Here is a 14,519-nt window from a genome sequence, read left to right on the forward strand (position 1 = left end):
AACGGCCCAACGCGCCGGCTTTTTGTTCATTCATTGGAGGAGCTCCGCGCTGGACAAAGCTCGAGTTACATTCAGTTCGATTACAGCTGGTGACTTCATTCATAGGATGCTACAATGTCCTATGTCTACAGACTGCATGAATGAATGTTGCTGAATTAAAGAATGAATAAGTTAAACGTGTCAATTCAGCAGTCAAAGTGTATATATTAAAACGTGTCAAATCTAACTTCATTAGACGGCCGACGTACGGCTCTCTTGTCCATTCATTTCATCAGAAGAAAGCGTTAGTGTAATGCTTCTTGGTAACAATAAGTTTGTGTACGCAATGTTGCTGAATAAAATAATTAAACCGTTAAGACCTGTCGAATTAGCAGTGAATGTGTATATTTTCATTACACCCTGATGTAAACAAGCACAAACACTAACACTTTGCAAAAAGCTGGTTCGAATCACATTTTTTCCGGAGAGAATATCTGGAAAAAGGAATAACTATCTATCTAATAACACTTTAACCTATTGGTAAACTAACGTATTGATGATAATATACACATTATAACTGCTGTTGTGACATGGTTATGATGTATAATTTGAATACGTTTGAAAAATAAAACGATACTTTTGTCTGATTTGTGATGTCATTTGTGGTCCGCAGATGGACAGCATGGGAGGAATAGATTATTAAAACGACATACAGTACATGTACAATAATGTATTTAGCCAAAACACGTTGGAAGAACACCATTTCATTTTATAAATGAATTATATAAAAGGGGAAAAACGAGATTCGAACCAGCTTTTTGCAAAGTGTTAGTGTTTGCGAAACGGGAATGGTACCACTGTACCATGGCGACAGATAGAAAAATAAACAGCTTACATGTTCCCTCGGTTGCGCACAGAACAGATGATTATTATGCATAAAGGTATTTTGACATGTACATGGGTACCTTAGTCGTATAGTGTATCTTGGGTCCTCCATAAACATCAGGGTCCCCCATTTTCAATTCATATAGACATTTATGACATACACAACATACATGACATTTATGGCATAGGGACATATAGGTATTTAGTACTGATACTGTACTGATACTGATACTGTGATGTTTGTAATCTTGTTTTTAGCGCCTTTCAGGTGCTTTGGTACTATGAGGTACAAGCATAGTCGTAGTACCCTTGAATGAGTGCTCCTGCCAGAGTCTTCAGGGTATTCTTGTTTACCAGAGAGGAGATCCGGTACAAGAATCTAGTTTGTTGGTTGACTTTTTTTATTACATTGGATGCCATTTTGTCACAGGAAAGATTTGCCTCTAGGTGTTCTTTGAGAGTGGTTTTGATGCCATTAACAAACGTGTTGAGTATTTTTACATGAACTTTTATGGCTTTATTGTTTTAAAATCCCAATATTGTTGTGGGTCTGCTTTGATTTTATTTTATTTTATTGATGGATTAAAACACACAACAAGGATCCAAAGGATAACATGAGAGAGTAAAACCCTTATTTCCGTCATGGTCCCAGGGCTGTTAGGCCACAACAAAAACACGACAATAACACAAAACACATACATTTAAAACATTAGAAGACTAACCTATACAGTAGCTAAAATGTTATACCCCACAATAACTAAAAACTGATTGGAAACCCATTAAAACTATAGGGGGCTATTCCTCTATTCTGTCCATGAGCCATTTCCTGACGCTTCTCTTGAAGCTGTGGAGGCTCAAGCTCTGCTTGATGGGGATAGGCAGCTTGTTCCAATCCTGGGCTCCAGAGAAAGTAAGGGAGCACTGGCCCCTGTTACAAAACAAGGTTAACCTTTCACTACCACACGACAAATGGTTAACCCTTTCACAACCACACTACAGAAGGTTAACCCTTTCAGACAGTCTGTAGTGGTGTGGAAGTGAATGAAAAAGTGGTGAAAAAGTGAATAACAAACTCCGCAAGACCGACGGCTTCTCAGTTACAGTGGGTGACAATATTGTCACAAGGAAAGAAGATATTACCTACCTGGGTTCCATCCTAGAGGCTAATCTTTCCTGTGACAAAATGGCATCCAATGTAATAAAAAAAGTCAACCAACAAACTCGATTCTTGTACCGGATCTCCTCACTCGTAAACAAGAATACCCTGAAGACTCTGGCAGGAGCACTCATTCAAGGGTACTACGACTATGCTTGCACCTCATGGTACCAAAGCACCTCAAAGGCACTAAAAACAAAATTACAAACATCTCAAAACAAACTGGTCAGACTACTGCTTGACCTTACTCCTAGAACCCACCTCACCCCTGCCCACTTTGACAACCTAGGATGGCTTAGAGTAGACGACAGAGTACAGCAACTTGCAATGGGCCTGGTCTACAAGATACACTACACGACCAAGGTACCCATGTACATGTCAAAATACTTCCCAAAGGTCAGTGAATACCACGATCACAACACCAGAGGGAGCTCCACAAATCATGTTAAACCCAGATTCGGCTCAAACAAGGGACTAAACACGTTTCGCAATTATGCCACATCAATGTGGAACGCCCTACCCAAAGCTGTAAAGGAATGTGAATCACTACCCACTTTCAAAAACACTCTCAAAAAACACCTACCGGAGACTGCAATTCGAAACTGGCCCCTGTAAATGTCCAAACACAACCCCCTCCAATGTACAGTAAATTACCAAGTATGGTCTTGTCAATATTCCAATGTACAGCTTTGCTTGTACAGTTGTACAGTTGTACAGTAAAGATGGATCATCTTTAGACAAATAAATTGATACTAATAATTGATTACTTTGAACCTTGCACCTTTGTAAATTACTTAAACAGTGCCTACAATGTACTTATCTACTGTGTTAAAACTGATTCTATGTGAATTGAATATATGACTATGTATGACACTATGTAAAATGTCATTCCTGTGGACCTATACAACAGGCACCAGAGAGTCTGTGTTCTAATCATGTTGAGCTCAGTTGTAATCCAATCCTACCTAGCTGACCAATACCTGTTCCCTATTTGGTTTTGTGTCAGTCTTGTTTCTCTGATCCTATTTCTGAAGATGCATTTCCATTGGCTAATGGTCAAGATATAAGTCACTTGTTACTTTCTGATCCTGGCAGAACCTAGAATGTCTGCCCGTTGAAATTATGACATTTCAACGTATTGTATACCTGTCTGTAACTTATGCTGATTCACTTTGAATAAAACCATTGAAAGATGTCAGTTCTACCTTTCATTATTGGATATGATTGACCATGACAATTTGGATATTGAATATAGTCAGATATACGAGTTAAATTGGGTGAAGGCCAGACTGGATTATTTGACAATTTGGATGAAATACCTTACACTACCAATTTTATTACATCTCATAACAATGCACAGCAATATACCTGATGCTTAATGCGTATTGTCAGTCAAAACACTCAGTTACCATTTTGTATTAATTAGCTCCACTCTGTCTGCAGCAGGTCTCTCTGCTCATGTAGCGGCATGTCCGTATCAACACTCTATGAATGCCACGCAAAGTGGGCGACATGTTGTTGGCACTATTTGGATTAATGGTTAATACAAACCTACAGCAAATGTATATTTTACTAATTACAATTTATAAAATTGTTGCACTGTTTCTCGATACCAGCATTTACAATGGCTTTTGATATTACTGTAAATCATTTGACATCTATTGCTGACTGTTCATACATTTGTTACAATAAAGATGCAAATAATTGTTATCTCTTGTCCAATCAGAATAATTTTTTTTATTACAAAACATTGAGATATCAAACAGAAAAATAAACAGCCTTAACCAAAACACGTTGGCAGAACACCATTTCATTTCTATAATAATGGAGGTCAAAGTGGTAAATAGGGGCCAACAATGTTTAACAATAGAATCTCCAGGGCAGCCAGTTAATAGTATAGTAGAACTTGAGATTGTATAATATAGCATTGTATACCAGTGTACAGTACATAAAGACAGGACCTCATGTCAAATAACTCATGTACAGATACCGATATGCCCTACTTTGTTTACTTGTTTATTGCACAATGTCGCTCTATTGGTTGGATTCTTATTATATATTATTACTATTGTATTATGCACATCGTTGCGGGCAATTTAATTTTATAAATAATTAAAACCCAGGTCGTCCGCTTGAGAGGAATGAGCACTAACCATTACACCACGGTACCAGACAAAATATATCCATTATATATCCATTATAAACAGAGCCCACCTGGCACCTCCACTAGCAATCTATACAAAATATACACATTGACTGCTCCATTCGACAGGTTTTAACTGGTTAATTATTTTATTCAGCAACATTGCGTGTTTACACAACCGCTTTACCGCTTTCTTCTGATGACATTAATGGACGTACGTCGGCTTGTTGTTTTGTTCCAGGTAACCATAGTTAAATTCCATTCCTGCATAAACGCGGATCATTGTTCAGCATTCCTAAGCAATTAGCCGTCATTGTAATTTAAAGGTTTAGAACGCCTATTCACATATACGCCTGTAGACATACAGATACAGCACTCAAAACTCAAACTTCTCATGCCTCTCTACCACTCTCTACCACTCCTCCACCACTGCACTCCAAACTGATTGTGTGACTCCTATTGTTCTTGACCGGGCCAGATTTCACACCTCCACTTCCTCCCACAGGCTGGGCAGATTTTCATCTTACATTTTTATTCGTCCCAAACGTCCCAGCCCCATCAGATTTCTTAGCTTTTTTCACTGTTTACTTATCATGCATTGCAACACTAATATATGGTCAGTACCCCAAGTCAGACTGCCCATATAAAAATTATTTTGGGGGTCTGAGGGCAGTAGTTTCAAGTTTCAAGTTTCTTTAATAGTTGTCATACAGAAGTACAGAATACTTTTATACAAAATGCTTCTTACTGTTGCGCTCCAGAGACTGTGCAAGACAAGATAAGTATGAAATAAAATAACATAGTAAAATTAGAAGTAAATTAGCCCCCGACCCCCTCCCTGGGGAAGCACTTAAGTTAACTACCCTCCCTTTGTTCCCCCAGCCAACACCCCCGGAAAATTAACACCTGAGTAGACTTAAGTGGCACACAAGCAGCAACAAGCAGCAGACAAGCAGCAGAATTGGTTTGATTTTTGAGCGCTGCGTCTGTATGGTATGGTATTTATTTTAGACAACAAAACATATACAGATCGTTACATACAGTACAGTACTGTAGGACGTTGTAGCGTCCATCTAATGACTTTGCGCCTCCTGGCGGCATAAAACAGAACAGCAGCCTGGGTTCCTAATTAATTCCAACGACGTGATATCACAGTGCGCGCGTCGCGGCAAAGCGTCCATGAAAACTAAAGGCTTCATCTGTACGTTGATCAGAGCAATGGCTCTGATGGCAATCGACAATCAAGCTGAAATTAACGTTAGATTGCTCTTACCTGTGGCCGATGAGACTGCAAAAAGAATATTCCAATTATTTGATTGCCATCTGCTAGATCGTATGTCCATTTGGCCCACGCCATAAGCCCCAAAAGCATAATGATTCTGGTGTCCCGAAGGCGATTCAATGCAATCAAGTGTGTGTCTTGATCCACGTTACAAGATAACTCCACCCGGAAGACATTCACTGATGCACAGAGTCAAGCTTCCTTCAGAAAGTAAGTGCAATATCGGCCGCATACCACCAGGCGGCGTATCGGACCGTTGCGATCTCAGACAGAGTGCCACACATTCCCACAGCACAGCAGGATGAATTATGAATGGAAATAGCGAATAAAAGAAATAACGATCATAATAACGAGTATACTCGTTGTTGGCAGAATTCGGTTGGCGGGCTATAACGAGTTAACTCGTTGTTGGCGGCCATTGTGTTAAACTCAGTCTTCTGCAGTGTTGTAGTCGAGTCGCTAAATCTCGAGTCCGAGTCGAGTCTTGAATCCCCAGTGTTCAAGTCCGAGTCCAAGTCCGAGTCACCAAAGCAGAGCCCGAGTCGAGTCCGAGTCAAGTCCCCACTACCCTAGTCAGAGTCAGAATCCAAGTCATCAGAGTCCACTCCACAGATATCTGTTGAAGTTTGAGGTTGTCCCGGTCTTCTCTCCAATAGTTTGTTTACATATCAAACATCTAGCAATGCTCTTGCTGGAATTTTATGTAAAATCTGTGTAAGCAAAGCGCACGATTCGGGGCGTCTCTTTAGGCATCTTAAGTACTGAACTTGAGGGTATCGGCGTGAATCTGCATGTAGGTGGAACACATGTGTCTGCCCTTGCACAAAATTAAATAATATTATGATAGGAAGGGTCGAAACATTGTATCTGCTATTTTTTGTCACAATTAAAACACCTTGGAGCATCAAAAGTGAGTTGTGAGTACTACTGTTTTTACAGTTTGGCTCAGCACCAAGGAACAGAGGATGTGCGTTATTTATAAATTTTTCTGACGGTATTAATATAGCCATCAATATCTTATGCCAAATGATTAGGGCCTATTACAAAAAAATATATTTATTTATCAATAATAAATGTATGTATCAAATAACAAGTCATTGTCTGCACTTTCCGTTTCCGAATGCAGTCAATGCTCGAGTCCAAGTCCAAGTCAGAGTCATCAGTGCTAAAGTCCAAGTTGAGTCACGAGTCCTGAAAATCAGTCCAGGACTCGGACTTGAGTACTACAACACTGGTCCTCTGGTAGAAATACAAATAAATAGAATGCAAATACTGCAACGCTGCCAGCATTCCATCCACTCACATGAGAGGAATATACTGTATAGTCATTAGGAATGACAGCTGGAGTTTGTTTTGTTGTGTTTATGTGTGTGTGTGTGTGTGTGTGTGTGTGTGTGTGTGTGTGTGTGTCTGTTTGTGCATTTGTTTTTGTGCATGTGTTTATGTGAGTGTTTGTGTTTACGTGAGACTGTGTTTTTTGTGTTAATGTGTGTGTTTAAAATGTGTTTATGTGAATGTGGGTTTTTTGTGTTAATGTGTTTGTGTGAATGTGTGTGTTTATGTGAATGTGTTTTTTTTGTGTCGATGTGTGTGTGTAGCCTATGGAACAGAGGATCTACCAGCTGTGGGACCATCCTGTCAGTTCAGCCTGTATCGCCAGAGACTATGTTAGAGTCCTGCTGGAGAAACGCAACAAGGACAAGGTAACACACACACGCACACACACACACACACACACACACACACACACACACACACACACACACACACACACACACACAAAATCCATAGAACCCCCTAGTTCCATCTGTGAATACACATTAAAAATGTAAAGTTTAGGTAAAGTGAGTTAGATTGATCTTGAATTTTGTCTGTGTATCTCACTGGTCCTGATATCAGTCCATATCCTAGTTGTCTTCTTCAGCTGTCCCTGTGGCCTTTGTCTGGTGGGAACGGAGATTAGATTTGTTTCTCTTGGGGACGGCTGGGTAGTGTACTGTAGACTAGAGGTCTTAGCACTCGCTTACCACCGCAGAGACCCGGTGTTAGCGGTACCTCTGGCTCGGTCGGTCGTCCCTATACGAACACGGTTTGCAGATGGGAAGCGAGGGAGGGAACGACTAAATTGGGGGATGGGAGAAAGCACGAAAAAGGCAACAAAAAACTAAAAGATGTGTTTCTCTCTCCATTCACTCTTATTGAGAAAATCCTACTTATCATTGAGGTTCCACCTGAGATGATGTCATCGTGCTGTGTAAAATGTAATGCCATTCGCTGAGTGAAGCTCTATTTCTGGAGCTCTATTCGTAGAGCTCTATTTGTGGAGCTCTATTCGCAGAGGTCTATTTGTAGAGCTATATTTGTGGAGCTCTATCTGTGGGTCTCTATTCGCAGAGCTCTATTTGTGGAGCTCTATTCGTAAAGCTCTTATTTCTGGAGCTCTATTGGTGATTCAGTGCTGGGTGTCGGGCCTTAAAAGGAGCTGAGCATCTTGTTCTTCTCACTGATAAAGGCTGAGGCCATAACGTCTGTGGCAGGTCTATTTTTATTCCCCTGTTGTACTATTTGAATAAAATCTGATTAAAGGAATATTTTGCTGACTGGAACATTTGGAATTTACAGCTTATTTTCTTTTCTTTTTACTCTGGTGTGCAAACCACTCTATTCCTCTTAAAATGGGCCTAAAATGAACCCTGGATTTATGGAGATTGTTCCGGGTGGGTCCCCCAGCGATATCTCTCAAAGTGGGTCCTGTCATGAGAAGGCTCTGTGAACGACATGTCCTGAAGACTCTGGGATTGTGTTTCCTGTCTCTTTTCTCCTGCAGGGATCTGCGTTCACAGGCAGAGATAAACCAGGCTTCAGACCGGAGTTCCTGCCTCTCACCTACCTGACCAAGATACTGTCTGACGTGGAGGAACAGGGTGTGTGTGTGTGTGTGTGTGTGTGTCATGTGTAAGATCACAGCAGGGGGTTTGTATGTGTTATATTAATAGTCAAAGTTGTGATTTACCTTTATTCTCTCTCTCCCTCTTTCCACTTTTTCTTTCCCTCGCCTCCCCCCCTCTCTCTCCTACCCCCCTCTCTCTCTCTCTGTGCTGTAGCTACCAACCCCTTTGAGGAGCAGGAGAATGTGGACGCCAGGTTTGTGGAGGAGACGGCTCTGAAGCAGACCTTCATCCTGCTGGGGATCGAGGATAAATGACGAGAGGGAGGGGATGAGTGGAGAGATGGAGAGAGAGAGTGAGAGGCAGAAGACGTGATGACGAGGCTTCCGTCTACTACGTGGATGGATGGATGGATGGATGGACGGATGGGTGGATAGAAAGATGGCTTGTGGAGGGGAGGCATCTGAAATGGACATCTTTTCAGGACCTGTGCTAAAGGATGAAGAGATGAAGAGAGGAGGCAGAGAAATAAAAGAACAAACATACCCGTTGAGCCGAAGCTTTCCCAATCAGGTCAGGGATTCAAACCAGCAACCTTCAAATATTTTTGGTGTCTAACCTGTGGGCCAGGGTGGGGTTCAGTTCACTTTCTATTGTCTCCATTCAAAAGGTAAACGGAAGTTGCAGTGAGCATTTGGTCTCATGTACTGGATGATCAGCCTCTTTGTGCTAAAACCTTTTTCTATCATTCAACTTGAAAGTACCCACTGAATTATTTTGAATTGATCCCAATCCTGCTGCAGACGACACGGCTTCTCTGTGTTGCGGATGACCCCCCCCCCCCTCTCTCTGCCAAATCTGATTAAAACCACCTTCAAAGGGATTCTATTCTATTCATTAATCAATTCGGTTCAGTCTGGCTTCATAGCATTTGACATGTTGCCAAACCCACTTATTAAAATAATGATGATGAAATATTTAAGATGAATCTTCACAATTGTTTTCCATTTTCCAGACTTGAGAGAGAGAGACAGAGAGACGGAGACATAGAGAGAGAGAGAGAGAAAGAGAGACATAGAGAGAGGGAGAGAGACAGACAGATGGAGACATAGAGAGAGAGACAGAGGAGAGAGAGACAGAGACATAGGGAGAGAGAGAGACAGAGATAGAGACATAGGGAGAGAGAGACATAGAGAGAGACAGAGGAGAGAGACGGAGACATAGAGAGAGACAGACGGAGACATAGAGAGAGACAGAGACGGAGACATAGAGAGAGAGAGACAGACACAGAGACAGTGTCTCCGGGCTCTTAGGGGGGGGGGGGGTTCTGGACATATTGTTGGATGAAACGGGTCTTCTGCAGTGGAATGTTCTGGACCTCTGGGCTTTGCTCTGCTCCAGCTGCTGGGTTCAGTAAAGGCAGACGCACACTATTAAGACTTAGTGACCAGATTCAGTCCCAGTTAACCAAACACAAAACAGGATCAGGGTTAAAATCCCATGTCAAAACCTCTCCAAGTGGATTTCTTGGCACAACCTTTGTCTTTTGAATCTGGCTGCGACGGCTATGGTGTCTGATTAATTGACCTGTCGCAAAGCCCGCCCTCGGCGGAAAGCAACAGTTGTGATCGAGAAAAGACGGGGCATGGTTCAAGATGGGTCCGTTGTTCGGACGCCTGCTTTTTAAGTTCCACCTACCTTAGTAACAGTTGCTATGTCAACATCAACTGTGCTATTATTAGTCTTATCTCAGCAAATTAATTTAACAAATGTAAACAAACCTATGCAGTCAGAAGAAGTATGGAACTGGTAGGGCGGCCGGGTGGCGCAGCGGACTAAGCGTCTGCCCACCACCACAGAGACAGTGGGATCGAATCCAGCTGTGGTGCTTCCGGCTTGGCCGACCGTCCGTACTAACACAATTGGCAGTGTTAGAGGGTGGGAAACCCTGGCGAGGGTGGGTCCTGGTCGTTGTAAACAGCGACTCCTACAGTTCGTCGGGGCGCCTGCACAGCGAGGGAAAGACCTGGGGGAGGTAGTGTGACCTTCCACACGTTACACTCCCCCAGTGAGAGTCCGCGCTGCCAGGTGAAAAGAAGCGGTGGGCTGGCTACACATGTGTCGGAGGAAGCATGTGATAGCCCCCACTCTCTCAGTCCGACTGTAGGGGGTAGGTGCGCAACGACCAGGAAGGGGATTGGGAATTGGCATAACGACTAACATTGGGATGGGGAGGAAAAACGGAAAAAGAGGGGGGAAAAGATAAAAAAAAAAAAAAAAAAAAAAGGAAGTCTGGAACTGGCAATAATCTGCTGCTAAGGATGGAGTGATGGATACACTACATTAGTTATTATATAGCAAATGGCCAATTTCCCTCAGGGCATGTTGCTATTGTCTGTGTGTTTCAGAGAAAGAGCTTGACGTGACGGATGAGAGCCGGCAGCTCTGTGGCTTCTTTCCCAGAACTAGAACTGCCCTGATCCTTACCGTTTGGACCAGATCCCATCTCAGTTCATTAAATTAAGAACTTACTTCACCTTAAAACTGAACCTCAGGGAGAGTCGCCTGCTTGGTTTGGCTGCCGAGTGTCAAACGCTCACTGGTTCCTTTCTCCAATTAAAGGTAGAACCCAAACACATGGGCCGTCCAAAACTGTTCAGAGTTACATAGTTCTTCAGTACGAGGGTTCAGTTGAGTTGAAAATAATCTCTGCAGGGTTGGGGAGGTTACTTCCTAAAGGTAAAAAATAAATCAACATGATTGAATCATTGTCTCTGCCACACGGCCTGGCTACCTATTAAAATAAAATAGTTACTTCCTATGTTTGATTCTCTCTCTCGCTCTATGTCTCAAACACACACACACACCACCTTCAGAAGGATTCTATTATATTCATTAATCAGTTCAGTCTGGCTTCATGGCTGACATGTTGCCAAACCCACTTTAGAATAATGATGAAATATTTAACATTAATCTTCCATTTTCCAGACTTGGTGTTGAAAGAGAGAGAGAGATTAAAATTAGCTACTCATACACATGTATTGAAATGAGGGCTGTCATATTAATAGTTAAAGACGGTAGAGGTTGAGTACTTTCTGGTGATATATTACACCCACACTCCAAGTGATATAGATTTACCTTTACAACGGCAAATACATTGGAGTTGTTGTCAGTGCGAGAGTTCAGTTGAGTTGAAAATAATCTGTTTAATTCAAGGGTTTGGAAGGTTACATCCTAAAGGTAATCCCACCATTACATCACACCAACTCAGTAATGTAATCTGATATATTTATATTATAATTACTTTTGGATTACCTTGCCTCCAAAATCTATAGAATATGAAGCCAAACAGAAACTGTATATTATTTTCTAAATTGATTTTGAATTTCAATAATATTATATTTTAGTATATACTATTACTACCCCTTTCTTCTTATTATACAGTAATGTATACAATTATATTTGTGATCTTAACTCTTTGGGTGCCATTAACGAGTATACTCGTGTTTCACCGCCAAGCGTTGAGTGCCAATAACGAGTATACTCGTTTTTGGATCCTTTGATATTTTTCCTTTGATCCCCGTTCTGCATTGTTCCAACCACCACTGAATCTGAAATGAGGAAGAAGCAGTGTTGTCTTATGGGTAGAAAACAGGTGGAGTTTTCTGAATTTGCCTCTTAAACTGTAGCAACATTTGGATAGAAACTACCCCCTCTAGCTTTAATCTTTTGGGATGTACTGTGTAGATAGGAACTACCCCCTCTAGCTTTAATCTTTTGGGATGTACTGTGTAGATACCCCCTTCAACCAAACTACTCAAACTAAACAGCAAAAAGACCGAGCTCATGGTTGTGGCCCCCAAGGCACTGCTCCGGAAGGTTGGAGATCTCCTCCACGTTGACGGCTGTTCCATCTCCCCGTCTCTCGAAGTCCGTAACCTGGGCGTCACCCTTGACTCTACACTTTCATTTCACTCCCACATCAAATCCGTCACCAAGTCTGCCTTCTACCACCTCAAAAACATCTCCCGTCTCCGACCCTCACTCTCAGATTCTGTGGCTGAGACCCTGATCCACTCATTTATTACCTCCCGGTTGGACTACTGCAGCGGAGTCCTGTTCGGGGTACCCAGCAAAGCCCTGGACAGGCTCCAGTATGTTCAGAACTCAGCTGCCAGGGTTCTCACTCACACCAAGCCCTGGCAGCTCATCACCCCCACCCTCATCCACCTCCACTGGCTCCCAGTCAAGTTCCGCATCACTTTCAAACTCCTGCTCCTCACCTACAAGTCCCTCCATGCCCTCGCCCCCGATACCTGTCTGATCTCCTCCACCAGCACACTCCATCCCGGAACCTACGATCCTCTGATCTAGGTCTCCTCTCCATCCCTCGCACCAGGTTACGGACTTTCGGGGACATGGCCTTCAGCGTGGCGTCCCCTACCCTCTGGAACTCTCTCCCCCCCGAAATCCGCAACACCCCAACCCTGGACACATTCAAAACTGCTCTAAAAACACACCTCTTCACCAAGGCTTTTCCCCATCAGTTAGTTTAGATTAGATTAGGTCCATTATCCCTTACCTGTCCTCATCCCCCTTTTTTCCCTACTTCCCTAGCCCTATTTTCTGTCTTGATTGTGAAGCGACCTTGGGTTCTATGAAAGGCGCTATAGAAATTTGATTTATTATTATTATTATTATTATTATTATTATTATTATTATTATTATTATTATTATTATTATTATTATTATTATTATTTAAGTCAAGTCAGTGTTGTAGTTCCCCTCTTGGGTCAGTCAGTGACAACAATATCAATGTGATAATGAACTATTCACTTCCAAAATGCCTAATTTATATTGTAATTTTCCAACCTGTTGTCAGCCAAAACAATTGGCTGTTTTATACGCATTATTGGGCGAGGCTCAGCCACTGCACTCTGGTTGTGCTGTCCTGTGAATTCCCAAAATGTGGGACTGTCGCACCCATTCGTTCTCAGGGGGACAATGAACTTGGGTCCATTTAGAATGTTTACATTATCAAGTTGAAAGCTATACATACCCTCTGAGCATGTTTAAGCAATATTGATTAATCCATTGATCGAACATGAATGATACTCTGAGAAAAAGGGATTTTTCTACTGTCGTTTTGTATGATGAATTGTAAATAAAAGTGATTTGTCTACAGTACATGTTTGCAGTTTTCTGGCTTGAAGTCAAAGGCAGAGTTTTTGGTAGAGTTTGAACCACCCAAGTACTCGACCAGTGGAGCGCTGGAGAAAATATGTCTGGAAGACTCTGAAGGATACATGGAAAACATTTGATAAATAAATAAATACAATAAAACATATTGACTGGTTTTCTACAGGCACTAAAATAATCATATTACAAATGTTATAAATAAATATGTTTACACTTTCTAACATCACACACGTCTATTATATATTTATTTTTAAATGTTGTTAGAGCATGGAACTGACATTTTGTTATGTACATCTTACATGTAAAACACAGCTGATTTACATAATGGTGATGGACAGGTGTCTAGGATCAAAGTGACTTGTCAACCACGATGTGATTTGACAAGTGTCTTCATACATCCAATGACATCCAGTAGCACGGTCTGATTTAGTATTAACACATTGACCGCCAGCAGCAGGGGGCGCTGATACCCCATTCATCGCCAGGTCTTTATTCAATGGATAGTTTTAGACTGTGACATTTGCGAGTGCTTAAAATATATCTTATATTATATCTATGGGTCTAATAATGCCATCGAGTCTCAGTGAGTTGCTTCTAGTCAACATGCCCGAGACAGATTGTTTTTTCATCCGTACATTTCCGTTTTATACCGTTTTGAATAGAGTATGGTTTGGGTGTTTTTCAGTAATTCCAGGAAAAAGGCATTTTACTGTAATCCAGTCATCGCCTTGTAATTTTTCGGCTTATTATCTAATCATCCTGAAATCAACGCTAGATTATCATGTAAAAATACAGTTAATTGAAATAAAAAACAACCCCATATTCTGGAGGTGGATGAAAACAGCAGGCATTGCAAATGCAGCACACTAGTATACACTGCACTCAGCATTGCCTGGAATAACCTACACACATGCACACACACACACAAACGGTACAGTCCCTATCAGTCAGCAAGAGCACATGATCTCTCTCTCTCTGATACACACA

General features: G+C 41.7%; 1 protein-coding gene across 1 annotated transcript in view; it reads left to right on the forward strand.

Annotated features, from left to right (window-relative positions):
• gsap (gamma-secretase activating protein) overlaps window positions 1-8,709 on the forward strand; it is a 125,314-nt gene extending 116,605 nt beyond the window's left edge. The window contains exons 31-33 of the mRNA XM_084330985.1: window positions 7,044-7,148; window positions 8,273-8,369; window positions 8,550-8,709. Coding sequence (XP_084187111.1) covers window positions 7,044-7,148; window positions 8,273-8,369; window positions 8,550-8,650 — 303 coding nt within the window. The 3' untranslated portion in view covers window positions 8,651-8,709. The remainder of the gene's footprint in view (window positions 1-7,043; window positions 7,149-8,272; window positions 8,370-8,549) is intronic.
• Window positions 8,710-14,519: the final 5,810 nt, after the last annotated feature.

This window comes from Notolepis coatsorum, assembly GCF_963971535.1.
Source record: "Notolepis coatsorum genome assembly, chromosome: 15".
Lineage (NCBI taxonomy): Eukaryota > Metazoa > Chordata > Actinopteri > Aulopiformes > Paralepididae > Notolepis > Notolepis coatsorum.